General features: G+C 25.9%; 2 protein-coding genes across 2 annotated transcripts; both read left to right on the top strand.

The window, feature by feature from the left end:
- The first annotated feature begins 300 nt into the window (after positions 1-300).
- Positions 301-6,510, top strand: LOC122512112 (serine/threonine-protein phosphatase alpha-2 isoform). The gene is made up of 5 exons (XM_043627766.1): positions 301-544; positions 1,907-2,038; positions 3,947-4,177; positions 4,302-4,630; positions 4,737-6,510. Exons 1-5 carry the CDS (start codon positions 490-492, stop codon positions 4,974-4,976), a joined length of 987 nt encoding a protein of 328 aa, XP_043483701.1. The 5' UTR covers positions 301-489; the 3' UTR covers positions 4,977-6,510.
- Positions 6,511-6,648: 138 nt separating this feature from the next.
- LOC122512110 (T-box transcription factor TBX1-like) lies at positions 6,649-23,053 on the top strand. The gene is made up of 6 exons (XM_043627765.1): positions 6,649-7,830; positions 8,182-8,397; positions 9,993-11,538; positions 16,152-16,465; positions 16,813-17,064; positions 22,201-23,053. The coding sequence occupies exons 3-6, from the start codon at positions 11,307-11,309 to the stop codon at positions 22,699-22,701; spliced, it is 1,299 nt and encodes a 432-aa protein (XP_043483700.1). The 5' UTR covers positions 6,649-7,830; positions 8,182-8,397; positions 9,993-11,306; the 3' UTR covers positions 22,702-23,053.
- The last annotated feature ends 614 nt before the right edge of the window (positions 23,054-23,667 follow it).

The following is a 23,667-nucleotide window of genomic DNA, read 5'->3' as shown; positions in this document are numbered from 1 at the left end:
TGGAAATTTCCTAATGTCCCTAGAAGTCAAAATTCCCTAGTTTATATCAAATGTTTATGTTTGTTTAAATATAATATTATTGATACAAATATAACTAACTTACATTCACAATTTAAAATGATCAAGTCTTAAAATTGTTTTTAATAAATCAACAAACTTACATCCCTCCAACTTCTTGAAAGAAACTAGCATTAAACTTTATTCACAGTACCCGATATTCTGAAATTGTCCACAAGCGGAAATGTGGGCCAATTGACGCGTGGGGACTTTGACATCTGGTGATATTGGACAATTTCCGGGCTTGTTCGCAGTGAAAAGGGGAGAGGAGTGCGCGGTTGTTCGGGCGGCCATTGCGAGTACCTTGTCGAAAATTGCGTTCGCGAGTTCAAGTTCTGTGCTTTTTTCGGCAACATCCAAGATAATCAGGAACTATTTTATTCGCAAGGTGCTACAAGTAAAGCCCCGGGACGTGCAAACAACCCCGGCCCGATGGCTGAAACCGACAAACTCAACATTGACAGCATTATAGCTCGGCTCTTGGAAGGTAAAGTTAGTCAATGATTGCTACTGGGGGGAACGCTGCGACAGTACAGTGCTTACGTCTTTACTTTATAATTAAAAATTCCATTACACTGGCAATATACGTTTTTGTATATCAGTGTCAAGGACAAATGTAGCCCTTGGGTTCCCTTTTTTGTCAGGTTACGCAACTCAGAATACAATTTTGGTGTGATTTATATCTAACGTCCACTATCAGAGATTAAGAATTTGTCATACAAATCAAGTTTGTTTACATAAAACATTTATTGGCAATCATAGAACAGTCCATCTTTAATTTTCGATCTGATCGAATAGAATTTACATATTAAAATATTTTAGATTCCGGCGTCATCAGAGAATTTTGGTTATTCTTTCGTTTTCTCATCCTGATTTCATTCTAATAGACGCCTTAAACTTTACAACGTACTTTCATTTAGTTTCATTTTATTTTGCATTAAAATTTCAATTCAATTAAATTGTTTCTCAATTTTATTTTAAAAATAATCAATTTTACCGTCCGCTTTCAAAGTTGTTGAGAGTATAAAACATTGAGGGCGGGGCGGGATTGATTGGAGCAGTGGGGTGAATCCTCGTTTTTTTTTATTGCAAACGAATTTGGGTTCTTATTACGTAAGTTTTAGAATTATTTTATAGTTCTAAACAATTCGAGTGTTTAAATGTCAAATTAGACACATTTGGAATGTGTTTTGAAAAAGGGATTTGAAATAAGGTTGATGGAAAGAATTTTTACCTGCTTGAGTACGGGTGAAAGTCATCTAGGACAAGATAGAAAACAGGAACTGGTAGCTTGTAGTAATTTGACTTTATAAATTATAATCTTTTTTTTCTGAAATTAGATTAGAAAAATGGATAGCAAAATTCAAACAAAAATGAGTCATTGTTATTATAATTAAAGTCATTAAAACTACATAATAATGACTTTCTTAACTTCAATGATTCTTTAAAATCAAAATAATTAGCTTTCCATTCGTAATGGATAAGGAAAAGACGTAATTGAGAGAACGGTAATTTTTTTCGTATTATTGTTTTTATAATGCAAATTCGTTGATTACATGTTACATAGAGAATAAAGTTCATCTCAAACGTAACTTTATTTCAAATTAACATTGATTTTATAGACGTTGCTTCTCATCTTCATTTATTTTTATAGATGAAGTGTTTTTTACAGATGACGAATTTTTTTTTATAGATGAACTGCCTTTTTAATAGATGAACTATTTTTTGATAGAACTATTTTTTAATAGCACAATTTTTTTAATAAACATGATTTTTGTAATAATCAAATAATTTTTTTTACTAAACGAAAGATATTTAAAAGTAATTTTCGAAATTTTTCTTTTTCCAGTACGGGGAGCACGACCTGGAAAAAATGTTCAGCTGACAGAGGGCGAAATTCGAGGACTTTGTTTAAAGTCCCGAGAAATATTTCTCTCGCAGCCAATTCTACTCGAATTAGAGGCACCCTTAAAAATTTGTGGTACGTATTTAATATTTATTAAGTTTCTATTTTTTTATTTCTGTAGAATCTAGATTAATAGAAAGTGAGTTAGAAAAACGTATCTTTCTAATTGCAAAGTATAGAAAAAGTGCTTTTATTAAACTTGAATATAATTCATAATGTTTCTAATCGTTTAGAAGAAATATTTTTCTCGTTTAAAGGAAAGATTTTTGAAATTTTCCCAAAAGTTTTCAACCAGGGTGGCCACATGTCAGTAAAGTCAGGGAAATGTCAGGGAAAAAATATTTTGTCAGTAAAGTCAGGGAAATGTCAGGAAAAAAAATTTTTTGTCAGTAAAATCAGGGAAATGTCAGGAAAAATTTTTTTGTCAGGGCAATTAAAAAAATTAAAACGTTCATGCAATACCAGGGTGGCCACATGTCAGTAAAGTCAGGGAAATGTCAGGGAAAAAAATATTTTGTCAGTAAAGTCAGGGAAATGTCAGGAAAAAAATTTTTTGTCAGTAAAGTCAGGGAAATGTCAGGAAAAATTTTTTTGTCAGGGCAATTAAAGAAGAAGGGAAATGTCAGGAAAAATAATTTTTTGTCAGTAAAGTCAGGGAAATGTCAGGAAAAATTTTTTTGTCAGGGCAATTAAAGAAATTAAGACGGTCATGGAATACATTTTTTGCTCTAAACAAAAAAATTTTTGTCAGGGAAATTCGTTGTTATGTTAGTAAAATGTCAGGGAAATTGATAAAGTCAATCTTGCGGCCACCCTGAATACATTTTTTGCTCTAAACAAAAAAATTTTTGTCAGGGAAATTTCGTTTTTATGTCAGTAAAATGTCAGGGAAGTTGATAAAGTCAATCTTGCGGCCACCCTGTCAACGTTTAAATCAACGAAATATTTTTTGTGCTTCAATATTTTTAAAAAATACTCGACTAAAATGAAAAATATTATAATTAAATATTTATTTAGTTTAAAAGTTAATTTTTTTTATTATAGAAAGCAATATTTTGTAAATATTTAAAAGAAGTAATAAAAATGTGATCGTTCATATCAACGTTCGAAACTTTAGAGTTATTTTTTGAAATAAAAATTAAATGAAAACGATTTTAGAAAATGTAAACTGTTAGTAAACTAAAAATTTGTAAATAAATTTCTAATTTACCCGTTTAACTGAATAAATAAAAAAATTTGAAACTTTAGGGCCATTTTTTTAAACAAAAATGTTTTTACAAAAATTTAAACAAAAAGTTCGTAAATAAATTTATTTTCTAATTCGAAACTTTAGGAGAAATTTTTTAAATGAAAATGTTTCTGCAAAATTGAAACATTTTTTTTAAATTTATACGTTATTAAACGAAAATTCGTGGGGACAGGGACATTTTTTTAAATGAAAATTAAATAAAAGTGTTTTTACAAAATTTTTAAATGGAAAATTCGTAAATAAAATCTTATTTAGAAGGATTTTCAACTTTAGGAAGATTTTTCGAAATGAAAATGTTTTTACAAAATTTAAACAAAATTAACAAATTTCATTAAAGAAATAACAAATTTAAACAAAATTTGTAAATAAATTTCTAATTTGAAATTTTAAAAGAAATTTTTTAAATGGAAATGTTTTTGCAAAATTAAAACAATTTTTTTAAATTTATACATTTTTAAACGAAAATTTCATAAATAAATGTATTCTATTCGAAACTTTACAGGAATATTTTTTGAAATGAAAATTAAATGAAAATGTTTTTACAAAATTTAAACGAAAAATTCGTAAAACTTCGCTATTTTGGATGAAAAATATTTTTTCTACAAATTGTAATTAAGAATTGTATATAAATATTTTTTTTGTAAATATTGATCAATTTTGTGAATGTTGATTAATTGATGTAAAAATTGATAAAATTGAAAATTCTTAAATTTGATAATTTTGAAATTTGACAGGTGACATTCATGGACAATATTATGACCTGCTTCGACTTTTCGAGTACGGAGGATTTCCACCCGAGAGTAACTATCTATTTTTAGGAGATTATGTCGATCGAGGGAAACAATCTTTAGAGACAATTTGTCTTCTTCTTGCCTATAAGATCAAGTACCCTGAAAATTTTTTCCTGTTGAGAGGAAATCACGAGTGTGCATCGATTAACAGGATATATGGCTTTTACGATGAATGTAAGACTTATTTTATAATTTTTAATTTAAATTTCATTTTTCAAAAATGAGGAGGAAGAAAACTTAAAATTTCTCTTGTAAAAGAAAAGAATTAATTTTTCTTTTGGGAATTTTTCTTTTTCAGGCAAACGTCGTTACAACATCAAATTGTGGAAGACATTCACAGATTGTTTCAATTGCTTACCGGTGGCGGCGATTGTTGATGAGAAAATTTTCTGCTGTCATGGAGGTTTAAGTCCCGATCTACAAAGTATGGAGCAAATAAGACGTATCATGAGACCAACTGATGTACCTGATCAGGGATTATTGTGTGATTTGCTTTGGTCCGATCCCGACAAGGACACTATGGGCTGGGGTGAGAACGATCGCGGTGTTTCATTTACATTCGGCGCCGAAGTTGTTGCCAAATTTCTTCATAAACATGATTTCGATCTCATATGTCGAGCTCATCAGGTAAATTATCTTTTTCGTAACTTTATCTAAAAAATTTCCCCTTTTTGAAAGAATAAACGAATTGAACGATTTCAATAAATAAAAATGATTTTCTTTGTTTGAACAGGTTGTTGAAGATGGTTATGAATTCTTTGCTAAACGACAATTGGTGACATTATTCTCCGCGCCAAATTATTGCGGTGAATTTGATAATGCAGGTGCCATGATGTCTGTTGATGAAACGCTAATGTGTAGCTTTCAAATATTAAAGCCAGCAGATAAGAGGAAGTTTACGTATGGAGGTTTAAATGCTGGACGACCGGTAACACCGCCACGAGGTCCAAACAATAAAAATAAAAAGAAGTGAAACCTCCTAGAATTGCTTCGAACGCGACATTTAGGATCTTAAGACCTCTTCCTACCCCCCCTACTACCCCCATTCGCCCCCTCATCCACTCAACATATTAAAGACTTGTCTTTAAAGTCTTTGTATGAGAAAAAAGAGTAATTATTACGGATACATCATAAACTATCTGCGGAGCCATCCACAAAAAAGCAATGATCACAACTATCTCACTTTGTAGAAGAGTTTCCGGAGGATCATTGTTTATCGAATGAATAAAATAAGGATGATCCAAAGAAAATAACTGTCCCTAGTAGGAAAGCGAGTAGGTGGCCTTCAGAAAAGTACAATGCAAAAAAGAAACCTATTTCAATAAAATCTGAGTGACTCCATTGTAGTAGTGTTATGTTTTATATCACAAAAAAATGCGGGTGTTTCTCAATCGCAAAGGTCGACGTCGAAAGCATTTTTCTCCAAAAAAAAACAAACAAAAAAATGGTACATTTTGAGTCTTTTTCTTTGAATTTATATAAATGTTATGAATAACGTGGTGAAATTGTTAATTTTATTAATTTTTTTTTTAAATCATTGTTACAAAAACTGAAAATCACCTACCCGGCTATTTTCTTCTAAGTAATCTTAGAATTTGTTTATTTACGCACAACAAAAAAAATGTGAGCATATTTTCAATTATTGGACAAATTTATGCAATGACCATTTAAAAAAAAAAAGAAAAGGGGTATATAAAAAATCTCGATCGACTCGCGAATTTACTGCCTAGAAAACTTATTTTACTGGACAATAAGAAAATAATCGACTTGAGATTATCTAGGACAGTCAAGTTTCTCCGGATACATCTTCTGAATCATTAAAAAAAAAAAAATTTAATCTACTTGAGGAAAAATTAAAAATTTGTATTCTTAATTTAAAAGAAAGGATATAGAAAATAAAATCGAATTTCTTCAGGAGATTTATCGTTAATGCGTCAAATATACAAGAAGTAATTATTAAAAATCCGTACCGAAAGAAATCTTATCGTAAATAGGGAAGGAGAAATAAATCTTAACGTCCATCGGAGACACTGTCGTCGTTTTTCCGTCCTCGAGAAATCACGAGTTAATAAAAAAGACTAAAAAAGAGTCATTTCTGATTTAAAAAAAAACTCGTTATTTACTCAGGACGAAAAATATAACGTCGCCAAGTGTTTAACAATTATTATCATCATCAACTATCATCCTGAAAGATCATTATCATTATCGGCTTCCACTTCGCAGGTTAAATTTACTGTTATCGTGACCAAGGTGAATTTTAATTTTTATTTATATGTATACATTTTTTTTTAATTATTTTTTTCAGTAATTCCTTATCCCTGATTCCCTATAATGCACACCTTATTCTTCCCCCCCATTAGCACCGAATTGTACCGAGAAAAGAAAAGAAAAATTTCACTCTACTGACACTATCGTGAAACGATACAGCAAATCCGCGAACTCCTCTCACGCACACATCATTGTACATTCATTTTTTTATGAATAATAAAGATCACCAAAAAAAAAAAGAAAAAAAAGAATATATGTTAAAAAAATCAGAAAATCAGTATCCTAGTTTCTTCTCTGCTCAAAGAAGAAAACAAAAAAAAAATAATAACTTTGATCGGTTTCATCTTTTTCCTAGCGTAGTTATTTTAGTAATAATAAAATAATATTAATAACTGTCTGAGTCTCAATTTCAAAAGATGAAAAAACAGGCGAAATTATTTCGAATTTTAGAAACGCATAGTATATAAATAAAATGACAGGAAACATAATTAGAAAAGACAACAATGAATATTCTGTGATTTTCAAAGAAAACTTCAAAACCGGCTGATAATGCTGTTAATTATTATTATTACTATTATTATCATTATATTATGATTTTCAAAATATTATAAACTCGGATAAAATGATAATATAAATTTGAATTAATTAAAAATGATTTCTGTTTTTTAATAATAATAATAATTTTTATTATAAATTTGAAAAACAACATGCGTTGTAGATGTATTTGAGAAAAAAAAAATTTTACTGCTTTGACGGGAAAAAATCTGCATGAAATTATATTTATAGAGGAAAAGATTGGACAAATATTTCATTATTGAAATTTACTTTTGAATATTTGTATAAGTTGGTTTTTCTAGATGATATTTTAGTTGTGACAAATATTTTTCTTCTTTGTTATACAATATTTTTTTCTCTTTTTGAGCACTCTTAAAGGTTCCTTTCTTTTTCTTTTTATGAAATTTACTATTTTTCTTGGAAGTAACATTTTTTGTTAATCTTCAGTTGTTTTCGAAGATATTACTTTAAAATAAACGTAATCGTTTTTAAAACGGTAGAGATGTAAATTTTTTGTAAAAATACACGTAAACGACAAAAAAAAAATGAATAAAATTGAGATGAGCTTTACTATTTATTTTTTTATGATTTATTTAGACTTATTTATTGTCATTGAAATTTTGCTTTAGGCAAAAAAGAAAAACAATTTTTTTTTAGTAAAATATTATGTTTCTATTATTATATAATTTTTTTATTATTTATTTCTTTTTATTTGATGAAACAAAAATTTTAATTTAAGTTACAAAAAAAAGTTTAAATTTCAAATTGGGAAGAAATTCGTCGAAATAATGTGGAAAATATAAATCTTCGTGTAAGAAAGAGAGAGAGAAGGAAATTAATTAAAGACAACATTGGGTAAAGTGACTTTCTCTAATTTGTTGGGAGGCTCTTATGAACGACAAGACTCCACCTTCTGTTGGCTTTGAAGCCAAAAAGTCTTTTTCAACTTCTAATGAACGAATATATGACGCTAAAGAGACAAAATTTTCTGTTTTCAAAAACATGTAAGTAATTATTTAGTACAAATATATTAAAAATTATAATTTATTTAACATTACGATTTCCCTGGATTTTTCAATTAATTTCAACGATTAAGAAAAATATCTAACTTTTAATGTAGACATCCTGTGAAGATTAATTTAAAATATGAAAATAAAATTTTAAAAAACATGTTTATTTTCCTATTTTGTAATTTATAAAGTGTTCATGTGAAATTTATTTTCAGGTGGATAAAATTTACTTAAAAGTTAACATTTAATTGCTAATAAATTAATAAATAAACAATATAAATTTGTTAAGTTACCTATATTTAAAATGTTGAAATTTATGGTCTGAATTCGATTTATGTTCTTTAGAAAACAGAAATCTTCACTCAACAGTCGCAAAAAAGGTCCAATTATAATTTTCAAGATGTGTCCGTGCTTCAAGACAATAATAAGTTATTCTGTTAATTATTCCAAGAAATATCAGGTGCTGAAAAGAAGATTTCAAACATTAAACATTATTATTCAACAAAATTTATATCAGATTCAGTGAATTGAATTTTTTTTGTCAATTGCAGGATACAAGAGGTAAGACTTTTTTCTATTTAATAAAAAGAATTCTTTGACTTTTTAATAATTTGATTCTTTAGAATAATATAAATCTTTTTAACTAAATTAAAAAGAATTTTTTAAGTGAATTGAATATTGACAACAAACTAAATTTTTAAAATTATTGTTTTAAAAATTCAGTGGAATATTTATTTAATAATAGAATTTCCATACCACAGAATATTTATTAAACATAACTTTTGGACTTTTTATTTTCATGAAAAATATAATTATAATTACATTAATATAATTTTTATTCAACTTAAATTTTATTTCACTAAAACTTCTATTTGGCTAAATTTGAGTTATTAACTATAATTTTTATTATTCCAACTTTTTGTCAGAAAAAATTTTTATACTCATTTTTTTAGCAGAAGTTTCACTTAGGGATTAAATAAGAATTCCAATAAATAAAAATTCGACAAAAACTAAAATTCTGTTAAATTTTTACTAAATAAAAATTTGGTTAAATGAAAATTCTGTGCTAAATTAAAATTGGATTGAAATAAAATTGAGTTAAATTTTCAACCATTAGTAAAAAAAAAAAAAAATTAGTTAATTGAAAATTCTCTACAAATTTAAAATCCTGCTAATTTTAAATCCAATTGAATTTTTAACAAAAAATCTATAAATATAAATTTGACAAAATGAAAATTTTGCTATAAATTAAAATTGGAATGAAATAAAACCCCCAGTTAAATTTTTATTAAATTAAAATTTGGATAAATGAAAATTCTACTAAATTAAAATTAAGCCAAAATAAAATCGAGTTAAATTTTTAACAAAAAATAAAAACATCTAATTATAAATTTGACTAAATGGTAATTTTGCTAAATTAAAAATTTAATGAAATAAAATCCAGTTAAATTTTTAAATAAAAATAAAAAAATGTAAATAATAATTCGGTTAAATGAAAATTCTGCTTAATTAAAATTTGACAGAAATGAAATCGAGTTAAATGTTTAATTAACAATAAAAAAACTAAATAAAAATTCTGCAAAATTAATATTTTGTTAATTAAAAATACATTTTAGTTTCGAATTTGGCTAATTGAAGGTTTTTTGGTTTAAAAAAGGTAATTGCCTAGGAAATACAATTTTTTATTTTACTTTATAAATTTCGGTTGAAGGTAAATTTTACTAAAGAAAAATTTGGTTCAATAAAAATTCGGTTTAATCAAAAATTGGTGTACGTAGAAATTCTGTTAAATAAAAATTCTTTTCATTGTGTAAAAAATTTTTGGCCAAAATTCTGATTAAATTAAAAATTAATTTCAATTCTATTAACATGAAAATAATTTCCTAGAAATTAAATATTGAGCGAAATAAAAATCCCACTGAATTTTTCTATTCTGTGGGATTTTTATTTCGCTATTGAATAATTTTTGTTTTTTTTTTGTTCAGAGAAGTTTTCGTTGGAAAATATTTTTCTTTAAAACACTTTAACCAGAAATGATTTTTAGAAGAATATTCCCGTCTACAAATATCAATATTGTCTAAAATTATTCCACTAAACATTCGCGTAACTTTTAAGTTTTAAACTATAAAATTTTTTTTTTTATTTTTCATTTCAAGAAACTGTTTCCTGGTACAATGCACGAATAAATAAAATAAATTGACTCAATTGGGAAAATTTACACCACGAATGGCTCCGCCTTTGATGCCAGCCAAGAAAAGAGATATTTGCGTCCGATTTTTGGTCCATCCAGAATCCAGATTTGAGTGTGGGTGTCAAACTGTAGGAGGTTCTCACTGAAACTCCTCCTTCGCATCTCCACTATCTAAATTCACCGCCACTGATGATGAGGAAGAAGAAGAAGAAGAACTCATGTAATCTCGACCGGCAAGAAGGAAAGAGGAAAGAAATAATTTTTTCCCCTCTCTCCAAAAAAAAGAGAAGAATAAGGACAAAATTAAAGTGTAAAGAGAAAGGGGAAGATTTGAGGAAGAATGGAGAAAAAGGAAGAAGAGACTATTTAGTGATGAATGAGAAGGAGGACTTACAAGAGGGACAAAAATGTTTTGAGGAAGAGAGAGAGAGAGAATGAGAGAGAATGATGGACCGATGATAAGATCTGGCAGTCTCTCGTGTGAAGCACGTCCGTTCTGTGCGCTTTCTTCTTTACCTTTTCGTTGGACTCCACTTCTCTTTACTCTCCGATTATACACTTCGAAACCCTGTCAGCATCCCAACATTGAGGTGAGGACGGCTCCTGTTATCGAATCACACGACCTCGACGATGTCCAGAATCATCAGATATTCGGTCAAGATCACAGGCTCCCTAAGTGGATATTATCCTAATTTCACCATGTGACTTTAAATTTTAGTCAAAAATTTATTATTTTCTCTTTTTTCGCTGAGAATGTAAAATTTCATTTTTCCAAAAATTCTACAATTTTTTTCCCATTCAATTCGAATTTAATATTAAAGACCAAAAATTTGCCAGTCGAAATCGAAAAGAAGAATAATTTCACTATTTTTGATATAAAAATATCTGAAATTAATTTTTGCAAAAATCAAAATTGGATCATTTTCGAAAAAATCAAATTCTTTGATTTTGTGAATGAGAAATTAAATATTTTCTCCCAGAAATCGTAATTTGTGATTTGGAAAAACTGAACTAAAATTCGTTCCAGTTTCTACTGGAATAATAAAATTGTCAATTTGTGGTAAAAATTTTTTAATTGTAAATGAATCGAATGAAACAAGTTTCAACGACAATTGTGTGGAAGTAAAAATGTTTAGTGCTTCTTTCTGAAAGGAATAATCAAAATATTTTTCGTCATGTGGTAATTATTAAGTGTTGAGAACAACAAAGTGATATTGTTTTTGCGTATTCAATGAATTTATAGAAAATTTCGAGTGACAAGAAGAAAAAAAAATTTCTCATGATTCATCAAAAGGCAGATGGTACGACATGTGCCATTGACAATCGATTTTTTGTAAATAATCTTCATTCTCGGGAATTGACAATTGACAGAATGCAACAGCAAGATCAACGAAATGAGGTGACAGTCGATTGCTGTTATCAGCAATGGAGCACACATCATCATCAACACCACCATCATCATCATCAGCAGCTGCCGCCGCCGGTTCCTTCACCAATGCAACAGATGGAAGGTAACACTATAATATTCGAAATTATCGTCTTTTTTTCAAATTTTTAAAAAGAGCACTTTCTTTCGAAATTTATTTTCTATTTTTAGATATTATTGAGTCGTATAATTTAATTTATATTTTAATTTTTTTATTTTATTTATTTACTGCGGCATTGATTGTCCTATTTGAAAAAATTCTGTATTCGGTTTTTTGGTAATTTTTAATGATCCACAAGTTTTGAAAGTTCAAATAAACACGAAATATTTTTGTTTGAAAATATTTTCATGAATTACTAATTTCTCAAAAAAATTGAAAACCAAAATTAATTTAGAAACTTAAAATTAATTAAGTTAAAATTTAGAAACTTTATAATTAATTTTTTTGAAACGTGAGGCAAAATTTTGTAACAGAATTTTAATTTTAAAGAAGAAATAAATAAATCTCGTTCATTTGATTGTTTAGAATTTTAGGAACATCAATTTTATTATAATTTTCGATATAAAAAAATACACTAAGATTGACCGAAAAACCTTTTAAATTACTCGAAATAAAAAACTGAACGGTCATTAATGTGTCAAAGATAAATTTTATATTTAATTTAGAAGAAAAAGAGGAAAACCAAATAAATGTTTAACAATTTTGTTTCTTTAAATCTTTGAATGTTCAAATGAACCAATTTTTTTCTGTTTAAAGTTTAAACATTTTCAAAAATTATTTGACTATACGGAAATGGCAAATAATGTAAATTAAATAATATTTGCTTGTAAGTTAAACATCAAATTTTTCTAACAAAGAGAATATTTTGTAGTAAAATTTAAATTAAAGGTAGTAAAAAAAATATCGTCATTCATTGAATTGTTCTAAATTTTTTTGAAATATGTAAAATAAATTACAATCATCAAGATATTTTTTAAGAAATTTTCTTCAGTTTTTCTCTATTCTCTAATTATCCAAAAATTATAATCAATAAAAAAATAATATTAACACTAATAGTAATTTATTGTTATTAATTAATAATTATTATATTTAATGACCGAAAATAATTCATATTTATAATAATTAAATTATTAATAAAGAAATAATTTGAAATAAATTTATTTAAAAATAAATTAGAAAGTTAGGAGTTGCTTTTAAACTATAAAAATATAATTTTATAATTATGATTGCGAAACTGGATATCAAAAATTGTATTCATTAAAAAATAGAATCCTGTAAAGTTCTGAACGTTCAAATAAATGAAATTTATTTTTTTTTCAAATTCAAATTTTATTGTAGTAATTTTGCATCATTTTCTTTTTTTAAATTATTGATCACGAATGTATGTGAAACAGTTTGGAACAAACATTTATAAAGATATTAACAGAAAAAATATTTTTTCTTCTAAATTGTTGATTATAAACGTTGTGAACTTCATCAACGTGTATAGAGAAACAATTTTACAAATTTTATTCGTTTTACTCTTTTTTTAAGAAATTTCAATATAAAATTCAAATATAAATTAAAAAATGAAGTAAACCGCATAGAAATCTATTATTATTTCTTTTTAAGGAAACAATAAATTATTAAATTTGTTCCTTATTATTATAAAGGTATTAAAGTAATAAATGTTCGTTCACAAATTTTCCCAATGTTTTGAACGTTCAAGTGAACAAAATCTTGTTTTCGTTTAAATATTTTCAAAAATTAAATAATAAATAAATAAAAATAAATTAAATACATTTACGTCATTAAGACTTTTTTTAAATAAAAAAATATTTCCTAATAAAACTCAAATTCGAGCAAAGTGTCAAAAGTGAAAACAATGATTGTTCATTTGAAAGATTCAAAAAATTTTGGACCATCGCAATGAAGTAATAAAAGTACACAAACGACGTTTTGAGAAAAATTCTTGGCTATCAAAAAGTAGAAATTTAGGCGCCCCGAAATTTAACATATTCCATTTTATTTTATTTTTTTGTTTTAAAGAATATTTTGAAAAATTCAAGACAGTAAATTTTATAAACAGCTTTAGCAAATCGGTGAAGAGTAAATATTTGAAATTTATTTTGAAGATCATAAACATCCTGAAGACATTAGTGGTTCACGACCCTCGAAAGTTTTTTTGAACCACTCTGTCATTACCTCTCTTGAAACGCGGTGTGAAAGCAACAGAGGAACACTTGAGGAAAATATATATTATATACATATATATAAATAATGTTTTATGATTTTTCATTTCGCGTCTTTTTCTAATAAGAAGAAAAGAAATGTTATCACATATTTGAATGTTACGAAATAAAAATTCGTTTCTGAATTTTCTTTTTATGGTGATTGTTAGAAGTAAAAGCCAATTTTAAACATCGTTTAAATGACTCTTCTTTTAGCCGACCGAATTTCGTTTGTTCCCTCTTATTGCACTTTAAACAGTTTCATTGCATTCTAACATTCTCCACCAGCTATATACATTGGTTGCAACGATGCATTGCAACGCAAATTCTTCACTCCAAAACCATTCCCCAATAGATTTCGATCTTTAATTTGTTGATTTTTATTACAACGTACAATGACCTGTGCCAATAAATTTTGTACTTTCATTTTCAAAGAGAGAAAAAAAGAGAGCAAAATAGACTTTTATATAAGAGAATTGCATTTTATTGTTACTGGTATTTAGTACTTAAAAATATTAAATCGTTAAAATAAATACAAATCAGGGTTGCCACAAATATTTAATTTTGTTTTTCCCTGATTTCCAGACAAAATTTTCACTTTTTCCCCGACCCTGAAGAATATTCTGATTAAAAATTTTTTTAAAGAATTAAATTCCTATGAAAAAATTTATTTGTGAAAATAATTGAATTCTGAAGAAAAATATTATTATTTATGAAAATAATTAATTTCTTCTGAAGAATTTTATTCAAATTTTTGAAAATAATTGAATTTTTCAGAATTTCTTAAAACTTTTTGAAAATAATTAAATTTTATCGAGAAATTTCATTAAAAAATTAAAAATAATTGAAATCTGACGAAGAATTAAAAAAATTTTTTTTTAATAATTGAATTGCTTTCAAAATGTTTATTTTTGAAAAGAATTGAATTCTTGGGAAGAATTATATTAAAGTTTCTTAAATAATTGATTTGCTTGGAAGAATTTTATTTTTTACGAAAATAATTGAATTGTTTCGAAGATTTTTACAAACATTTTTGACAATAATTGTATTCCTAGGAAGAATGTTATATCTTACGAAAATAATTGTATTCCATGATCAATTTTATTATAATTTTTCAAATTTATATAAAGAATTTTATCAAAATTTTTTTAAATAATTGAATTCTCGAGAAAAATTTTGTTATTTATAAAAATAATTGATTTCTTGCGAAGAACTTTATTTCAATTTTTTTAAATAATTAAATTCTTAAGAAAAATTGTATTAAAAATAATTGAATTATATAGGAAAATTTTATTAAAATTGCAATTTTATTAACTAAATCTTGTAAAGAATTTTGTCAACATTTTTTTAAATAATAGAATTTTTAAAAGAATTTTATTTAAATTTTTCGAAATAATTGAATTTCTCAGAACTTTTTTTTTAATTCTCTGAATATATTTGAATTATTTTGAGAAACTTCTGTGGAAAATTAAAAATAATTGAATTGGTTCGAAGAAATTTATAGAAAATTGGTAAGTAATTGAATTCCTGTGAAACTGTTATTAAAATTTTGAATTTATAAAGATAATTGAAATTTTGACGAGAATTTTTTTTAATTTTTGAACATGATTGAATTTATGCGACGAAGTTTATCATTTTTGAAAATAATTAAATTTCTGGAATCAAATTAAGTTTGAAATTTTCAAGTAAAATTATTCATTAAATAATTCATAAATAATAATTTTATGATAGTTCTTCAAGAATTAAGTTATTTAATATTTAATTAAGTTATTTAAAAAGAAATTATTGTCATAGAAATAGAAAAAATTGAAGGTTTTGTTCTTCAATTCTGGACAATTTCATAATTTATGAGGCAAACAAAAAAGACTCCAAAATTCAGAATTTTGTTATAAATTCTAAAAATTTAATTTTTGCCAGTACTTTTAATAAAAATCCCTTACTTTTCCCTGATTTCCCTGACCTGTGGCAACCCTGCAAATAATAATTAAAAAATATTTCCTATTGAGGAAAAGAATTTTTGTAACTGTAGGAAAAATAGTGTGGATATTTGTGAAAACTTTTTTTGTCGCCGTCGCTTAATTTTATAATTTAAGAAATTTCAAACTTTGTGTTTAACTGAAAGTTTATTTATGTTTGGAGTTCACAAAAAAAAATATTGAAAGAAATTTCATCAAAAATTTTAGCTAATTTTTTATATATTCGAATTTTTATTTAACTTTATTTCGAGAAACTTTTTTGATTTTAGAATTTTCATTTGTATATTCAAATTTCTATTCAAGAAAATTTCTTTAAATTTTTCTAATATTCGAATATAAAATATAGAAAAATATTTGTTTTCAGTTTATTTTTGTTTATTATTAAAATTTTAATTTATTTTTTAATTTTATTCTTTTCGAGGGGAAAAATAAAATAATAATAAATAATAACCGAATAGATAATAATAAAAAATTTGAGATTTAAATTTGTTTGGATAAATTTGTTTTCCAGCTTGCCTTGAAACAGCAGGTCGCGTGAAACGCTCACGAAGTCCAAATTTACTAACAAGTGCTTCACTTTCGCCTCAAGTGTCTTCGGCAATATCTTCATCGCCCTCGGAATCATTGAATGACAATAATAATAATCATAATGAAGACACGAGCCCTTCATCTGCCGAAGGTATTAATTCAAAGAGGCCACTTCATCCGGCTTTAATTGGAGCTGGTGCTGTTTTAGAAGCGAGACCATTGTGGGAAGAATTTCATCAGCTTGGAACTGAAATGATTGTGACGAAAGCTGGTAGAAGAATGTTTCCCACTTTTCAGGTAAATACTCCATTATTTTCTTTTTGCTATTTGCTTCTTTCTTCAGTTTACAATATTTTCGATTAATCAATATTTTTCCATATTCCTGAGATTCTTGAATGTTGTCTGAAAATCCTGACTCTGAAAGAGAATTTTTTGAAATTTTATCAATTTTATTAATATGAAATTATATAAGATTTATTGACAAATGTTAATTTTTAAAAAAATAAAAAATAAAACTAAATACCAAATAACTATTGTAATTAAAATAAAATTCTGTTAAAATAGTTACTGAATTCAAAATTTTCTCTCACTGAATAAATTGAAACTGAAATAAATAAAAAAAAAAATTGAAAATTCTGTTACAGTGTCGTTTCTTTGGTTTGGATCCGAATGCAGAGTACTTATTGGTGATGGATTTTGTGCCCTGTGACGATAAAAGGTACAGGTACGCCTTTCACAGTAGTGCTTGGGTTGTGGCTGGTAGAGCGGATCCAGTTTCGCCCCCGCGAATTCACGTTCATCCCGATAGTCCAGCGAGTGGTGCTCATTGGATGAAGCAGCCAGTTTCATTCGACAAACTCAAACTCACAAACAATCAACTTGACGATAATGGCCACGTGAGTATTCAATTCTTCAAAAAGAAGAAAAAAATTTCACGTTTTTTCCTCTTTATCTTCTTTTTTCTTCTTCTGACGAAATAGCAGCAAAATATCGCAATATTACTGCCTCAATATTGCTTTGCACTGAAACAGAAAATTTGACTCAATAAATTCAAATTATTTCAACAATATTTTATTTTTTTATATTATTTTGTAATTATTATTTACTATTTAATGTTATTATTAATATACATCATTAAAAAAATGCAATGAATATTTTTTGAAACGAAAATTGCGAGAGTAAGAAAATGAATTTTGTGGATATTTGAATTGGAGAATTAAAATAATTAATCAGAGATTCACTCTCTTGAGAAATTAATGACTTCATTTTTTTTATAAAACTTTTTTTTCTCTATAATATATATATTTATTTATGTATATAAAGTTCGCCAAACTCGAGTCCATTACTTGTACTTATAATTTCTGGTGTAAGACACTTTCAATAAACTAGACTGATTGACGACAGTGGCATTGGTCCACGTGTTTGTCGTTTCGAACGGGTTCCCTTAATTGATCTGAGATACGAGCACTTTGCGTATAATATGCCAAAAATTATCGTATATAATAAAAGGGTGCGAAAAACATAAATTTACCGTCGTATCAAAATTTTATTTTCAAATTTCATTCTCAATTTTTTAATTTAATAATTTTTTTCTCTAATTTAATTTTTCTGTATATTTTTAATTAGATCCCTTATTTATAAATGAAATTTTTTTTTTCAAACTGAATTTAGAAAACTAAGCCGAAAAGAAGAAATAAAATTTTTCGTACATTTTTATAAATAATAAAATAATAAAAATTGGAAATTTTTATTTTACATGAAAAATATTTTGTTTTCAATCCTTGATCATAAACGTCGTGAAGTTCACTGACGTAAAATTTTATTTGCGTCAAATAAAATTTTATGTGTCCTGCGAATAATATTTTCATTCGATAATAATAATTTATCTTACAGACAAATAATATATTTTTATTTAATTCAAATAAACAAATACAAATATATTTTTGTTTAATTCAAATATTTATTTATTTTCCAATAAAATGTTTAATTTTCCCTATTGGATGATAAATTAAAAAAAAAAATTATTAAAACGATATTCTTTTTCATAAAAAAAGAAAAAGGTGCGATTAAAAATAAATTAACAAAAATAGAAAAAATAAGAAATTTCTTAGTAGAAGAAAATGAAAAATATTCTAAAAAATATTTATTGATAGTAAAATTGTCTAAAACTGTTTGCTTGGGCTTCTAAAATATTGCCATCGCAACATAATGAATACGAAAACGAATTTTTTTTTACAATTTCAACAGAAAAAAACAAAGAAGGGAAATAAATCGATTTTTTTAAAACTCTACAACCGAAGAACGTGTGTCACAATTTGTTTATTTCTCTTGATTTATTATTCAAGAGGACAGTATGTTGTCTTCGGCAAATTTGTGTACACATTTCGCGATTTAGCAAACATCTGGAATTGCATCTAATACACATTTCCTCGCAGTAAATTTTTAAATATTCAGTATAAAGATTTATCGTTAACTGGAGAAGATATAACGATTAATGTGAGAAATAACTCTATTTAGAGTCCAATGAGAAGAAAATCAACGAAAGAATAAAAAATGATTTTTTCTCTCCCCGAAAAAAGGGCAAAAATTTCAATAGCAAGAGGGACAGTTGTAGATCCCTTAAAATGACGGATATATCTATATTATAGACTCCATAAGGAGGAAGAAACACGACGGGACTAATGTTTGACAGACTGAAGAGATCCAGTGACTAATTAGCGTAAAAACTAACCCCCTCGTCCTAATCTCATACATATATATTCCAATACTTATTTGCAGACACAAAATATTCAAGCACGTGTGGTCTTTTCGTGTGTACACATATATATAAAATTGTGTTTCGAAAAAATGGAGGAGAAAAAGTTATAATGTACTTCAGGCTCATCCTCGAATGCGATTTTTTTTTTTGGTAATTAGTAGGAAAAAAGTGTCAAATGACAGGAATTTTTTTCTATTCGTTGATTTTCAAATTTTTCTTTTAAAAGAATTTTTATTCAGGATTGTAACAAATATTTAATTTTGTTTTTCCCTGACTTTTCCAGACTTTTTTCTTACTGATTTTGACTTTTTCCCTGACCCTAAAGAATAATCTGATTCACTCTAAAAATTATTAGATGAAAAATAAATTAATAAATAAAATTTCTAAAAAAGGATAATACGACTGTATAAACATTCAATTAAAAGAAAATTCCGTAACAAGAAAATTTGGCTAAACGAAAATTATTTTGTTTGTAATAAATAATTTGTTTATATTTTAAAACATAAGGCTAAAATAAAAATTCGAGTAGAAAAATATTTTTAATTCTGAATTTTGCTTTCTGAAAATTGTCTGTAATAAAAATTCGTTTCAATAATTAAATTAAAATAAATTAAATTATTCTATTTAAATTACTTTCAGCGTAATTGAAATTTTAATTAATTATTAATTTTCCTTAATTCTCATTCATTCATTAAATTATTTCATTCATTTTTAAAGAAATAAAAATTCAGGTGAAATAGTAAAAAATGTAGGAAAATGAAAATTTTTTTCTAAATAGAACACATCTGTGTCAGTGGGTTACAGTTTTTTCTCGTTGGATTTTTTTTTCTTTTTTTTTTTGCCATGTATAATATATTCAAAGGAGAGTTATTCTGTCTGTGTGTGGCCCTTAAGGAAAAGTCAAATTCTTCGCTACGCTTTTTGACTTTTTCTAACTAGTTCCCCTTTTTTTAAAAAGTTCCCTCTTCTTCCAAGTTTGTCAAGAGGCCGACAAATTTGGAAACTCTACGCGATACAAAGTGTCAATTAAGCTACACTGCAAGCGCCACAAACAGAAATTCCTGTTACGCCTAACTTTTTTGCATATTTGCAAGAGAAAGGCAAGGCCAAGGGCAATTGGCAATTTTTTTTCCTCTGACATTGAAAATCCCTTTTATTCAGATTTAATTTTTTTTTCTACTTTTTGCTCCAAAACAATTTCATTCTGAAATAAATTTACAAAAAAAATTCAACACACAGTTCTTTCAATTCCTTTTCAAAATTTTAAGGTGGAAATTGATTAAAATAAAAATTTGAATTGATTGAATAATTTAATTTGAATAGAATTGAATTTTGAACTAATTTAATAATTCAACTATAATTCGATTGTAAATTAACTTAATAATTTAATTTGATTCAAAGTATTTTTTTTTAATTCAATATTTGATTAAAAGTACGTTATGAATTAATTTCAAAGTTTAATTTGTTTCAAAATTAAATTTTGAATTAATTTAATAATTTATCTATACGTGCAAAATAAATTTTGAAAATTCAAAAATATTTATAAAAAAATATTGATGAAAATAAATTCGAAATGGATTTTTTAAAAATGAGAGAAATTTTTTATTTAGTAAAAAATTGAATTTGAAATTATATTTTTACGAGTCAAGGTGGTCCCTTTTTGGGGTGTGAAAAAAAGTGTGTGCCCTTATGTTGTTTATACACAATTCTCAATTTGTCCTTTCTTTCAGTCATGTAAAACGCAGATGTTGAGAATTTCAGGGAACGAAATTTTGCAGGAAATAAAATTTATGGTTCCGTTTTAGAATCCGCGAAAGGATCCCTCAATCTTCTCTTGCTTTTTGTGTCACACTATACAGAAACGACGAATGGCTTTTAAGCATCGCTGAATCGTAAATCGTCAATCTAGTCTTAACATGTCTTCGACTTCTCAGAGAATTAGAAAAATTGTAAATGAACCTGTGAAAAAAAAATTTCCCAGGGAATTGCATATTTAGAAAAAAAAATTAGCGCAAAAGTAAATTCGAATTTATTTATCAAACTAAATATTATTTAACTCTGAGATAAATATTAAATTCTACTAATATTACTCTTCATTATTTTTTGGTTTTTAAAATTACTTTACGCAGAATTAAAAAATTCGGAATCAAATTTTACGATAGAAAAAAATTTGCTATTGAATAAAAAATGCAAATCTTTGCAAAATTAAAATAATTACCTAATAATGAATTGAACCAAAAAAGGAGACGAAAAATTAAAAGTAGTATAAAAATTGTAGTATAGAAAATGAATTTTAAAAAATGCAAATAAAATAAACAAAATATGAAAAATTAAAATAAATAAAAGTTGAATATAATAAATAAAACAAGTTAAATGAAAAAAAAATGTTTTTCATTATAAATTAACAGTTCATGCGCTTCTCGGCTTTGAACGAAAATCAACATAAAATATAAAAGTAAAATTAAAATAAAAAAAAGAAATTTTATCCCAGAGCTAAAATTGTATTTACATAAATTTTCCCATGGTAAAAGTTTTTTCCTTTTGAATTTGCTTTTATAAGTGTAGAGGAGAATTTTATATGAAATTCCAAGCACTCCAGACTCTTCATCAAAGTTAGTTTACATTATTTTACCAACCGATACAAACAAGCAAAGTGAGTGCTTGAGAAAAAACATGAATTGTCCTGAGAAAGCTTTTGGTTGAATTTTATTTTTTCCCTCGATTTACGTTTTATTATTAAAACCATTAATATTAAAAAAAAAAAAACTAAAAAGGGAACATGCTTTTTTAAAATTTACTTTCCTAATAGATCAATTTTTCCCACTCAATTAAATTATTGAAATTCTTCATTAAATTATTGAAAAATAATTTCAATTATCTAAACGAAAGATAAATTTAGAAAAGTTTTCTTAGCTTCTTCTTGTATTCAAATTTTTATTTAACTAAATTTCAATTTCGAAAATTTTTATCTTTTCAAAATTTATTGCTTTTTGAATTTTTTATTTAAACAAATATTCAATAAGGAGAATTTTTCTTAAGTCAAATTAAATTAATAATGAAATTATAATGAAATTTTCTAGTTAGTAATAAAACTTTGACTAGATTAATTAATTCGAATTCTACTTGTTATTATAATTTTGTTTTTTAAAATCAAAACATTATTTATAAAAATAAATTAAATTGTAATTTTTTTTAATTTTTCAAAAATGAAAAAATCATAAATAGCATGATTGAAATACCTATTAATATTTTGTCCATCTTTTTTTCTTTCCAGATAATTTTAAATTCAATGCATCGTTATCAGCCACGATGTCACGTTGTTGTCGCACCATCGCCACCTGGTTCGAGTCCCGATCCAAGAACGGAAAATTTCAAAACTTTCTCATTTCTCGAGACAAGATTCACTGCAGTCACAGCCTATCAGAATCATCGAATTACCCAATTGAAAATTGCGAGTAATCCATTTGCAAAAGGTTTTCGTGATTGCGAACCAGATGAATGCGATTCACCGACATCGAGTACACCACAAAATCCAGCAAAGAGACCGGCCACTGGCAATAATGGTGTATTGGGAAGTACATATCCGGGAAGTGTACCTCTAATGTCGACCATGTCGAGTCAAGAACAACATCATCAATTCTATGGAACAACAGCGGGACACTGGACCTATTCGAATCATCATCAAGCAAATCATTCTGTCAATCCATCTCATTATTCCGTTCATCCTCATCATCCCCATTCGGCGCATGCATCATCATTGTACGGTCCAAGGTAGCCCTGAAAAAAATTTAATTTTTATGAATGATGAAACGAAAATCAAATTCAAAATATTCTAATTCTAAAATTCGATTTACAAGTAATTATTAATTAAAAAATTTCTACGAAAAAATAATGGGAAATTTGCAAATGATTCTATTTGGTTATGATAAAAATTTTAATTGACATAAATTTCTATAAGGTTTTTCTTTAAATTGTAAATATTTATTTTAACGAAATTCCCATCTTACTAAAAATTTATTTTCAGCAGAATTTCCATTTAGCCAAATTGCCTTGTATTTTAATTTATATTCAATCTAAATTCAGCAGAATTTTCATTTAGTCAAAATGGCTTGTATTTTAATTTTTATTCAGACAAAATTCAGCAGAATTTTCATTTATCAATATTTTTTCACTAAAAATATTGGAAATATTAAAAAAAAATTGTAATAATTTGAAGATTGGCTTAATTTTTGGTAAAATAAAAATTAGTACGAAATTTCTTTCTTTAAATATATATTTTGCTGCAAGAAATTTTCAGTTGGAGAAAATTTGGGTGAAAAAATTTTGCAAAATGGAAATTTTCTTTAAAAAAAATTTTGTTCATTCGTTTGCACAGATCTCTGTCAAATATAAATTTGTTTTCAAATTAAAATAAAGTGAAATTAAAATTTCTCATTTATAACAAAAAATCGCTGTTTAAAATAAATTTCGGTGAATAAAACCAAAAAATCAAATTGAACGGAGAAAGAATTATTTTTTGACATAATTATAAATTATAAATAAAATTAAAACTTCTAAACTAAAGAAAGAAAATTGAAATATCATTATATAAATTTTGAAAAACAATTTTTCAGTCTAATTTTTAATTTAATTAATTTATTCTAATTTTTGTAGCTTTTCTTACAAAAAATTTATTTTCTAATTGCGATAATAATATTTTTTTCTTTGTGACACATTTTTATTTATTTATTATTTTTTTTTT

Source organism: Leptopilina heterotoma, unplaced genomic scaffold (assembly GCF_015476425.1).
Source record: "Leptopilina heterotoma isolate Lh14 unplaced genomic scaffold, ASM1547642v1 Lhet_95, whole genome shotgun sequence".
Lineage (NCBI taxonomy): Eukaryota > Metazoa > Arthropoda > Insecta > Hymenoptera > Figitidae > Leptopilina > Leptopilina heterotoma.
Note: the sequence above shows the minus strand (reverse complement) of the source record. Positions and strands in the feature narration are given on the sequence as shown.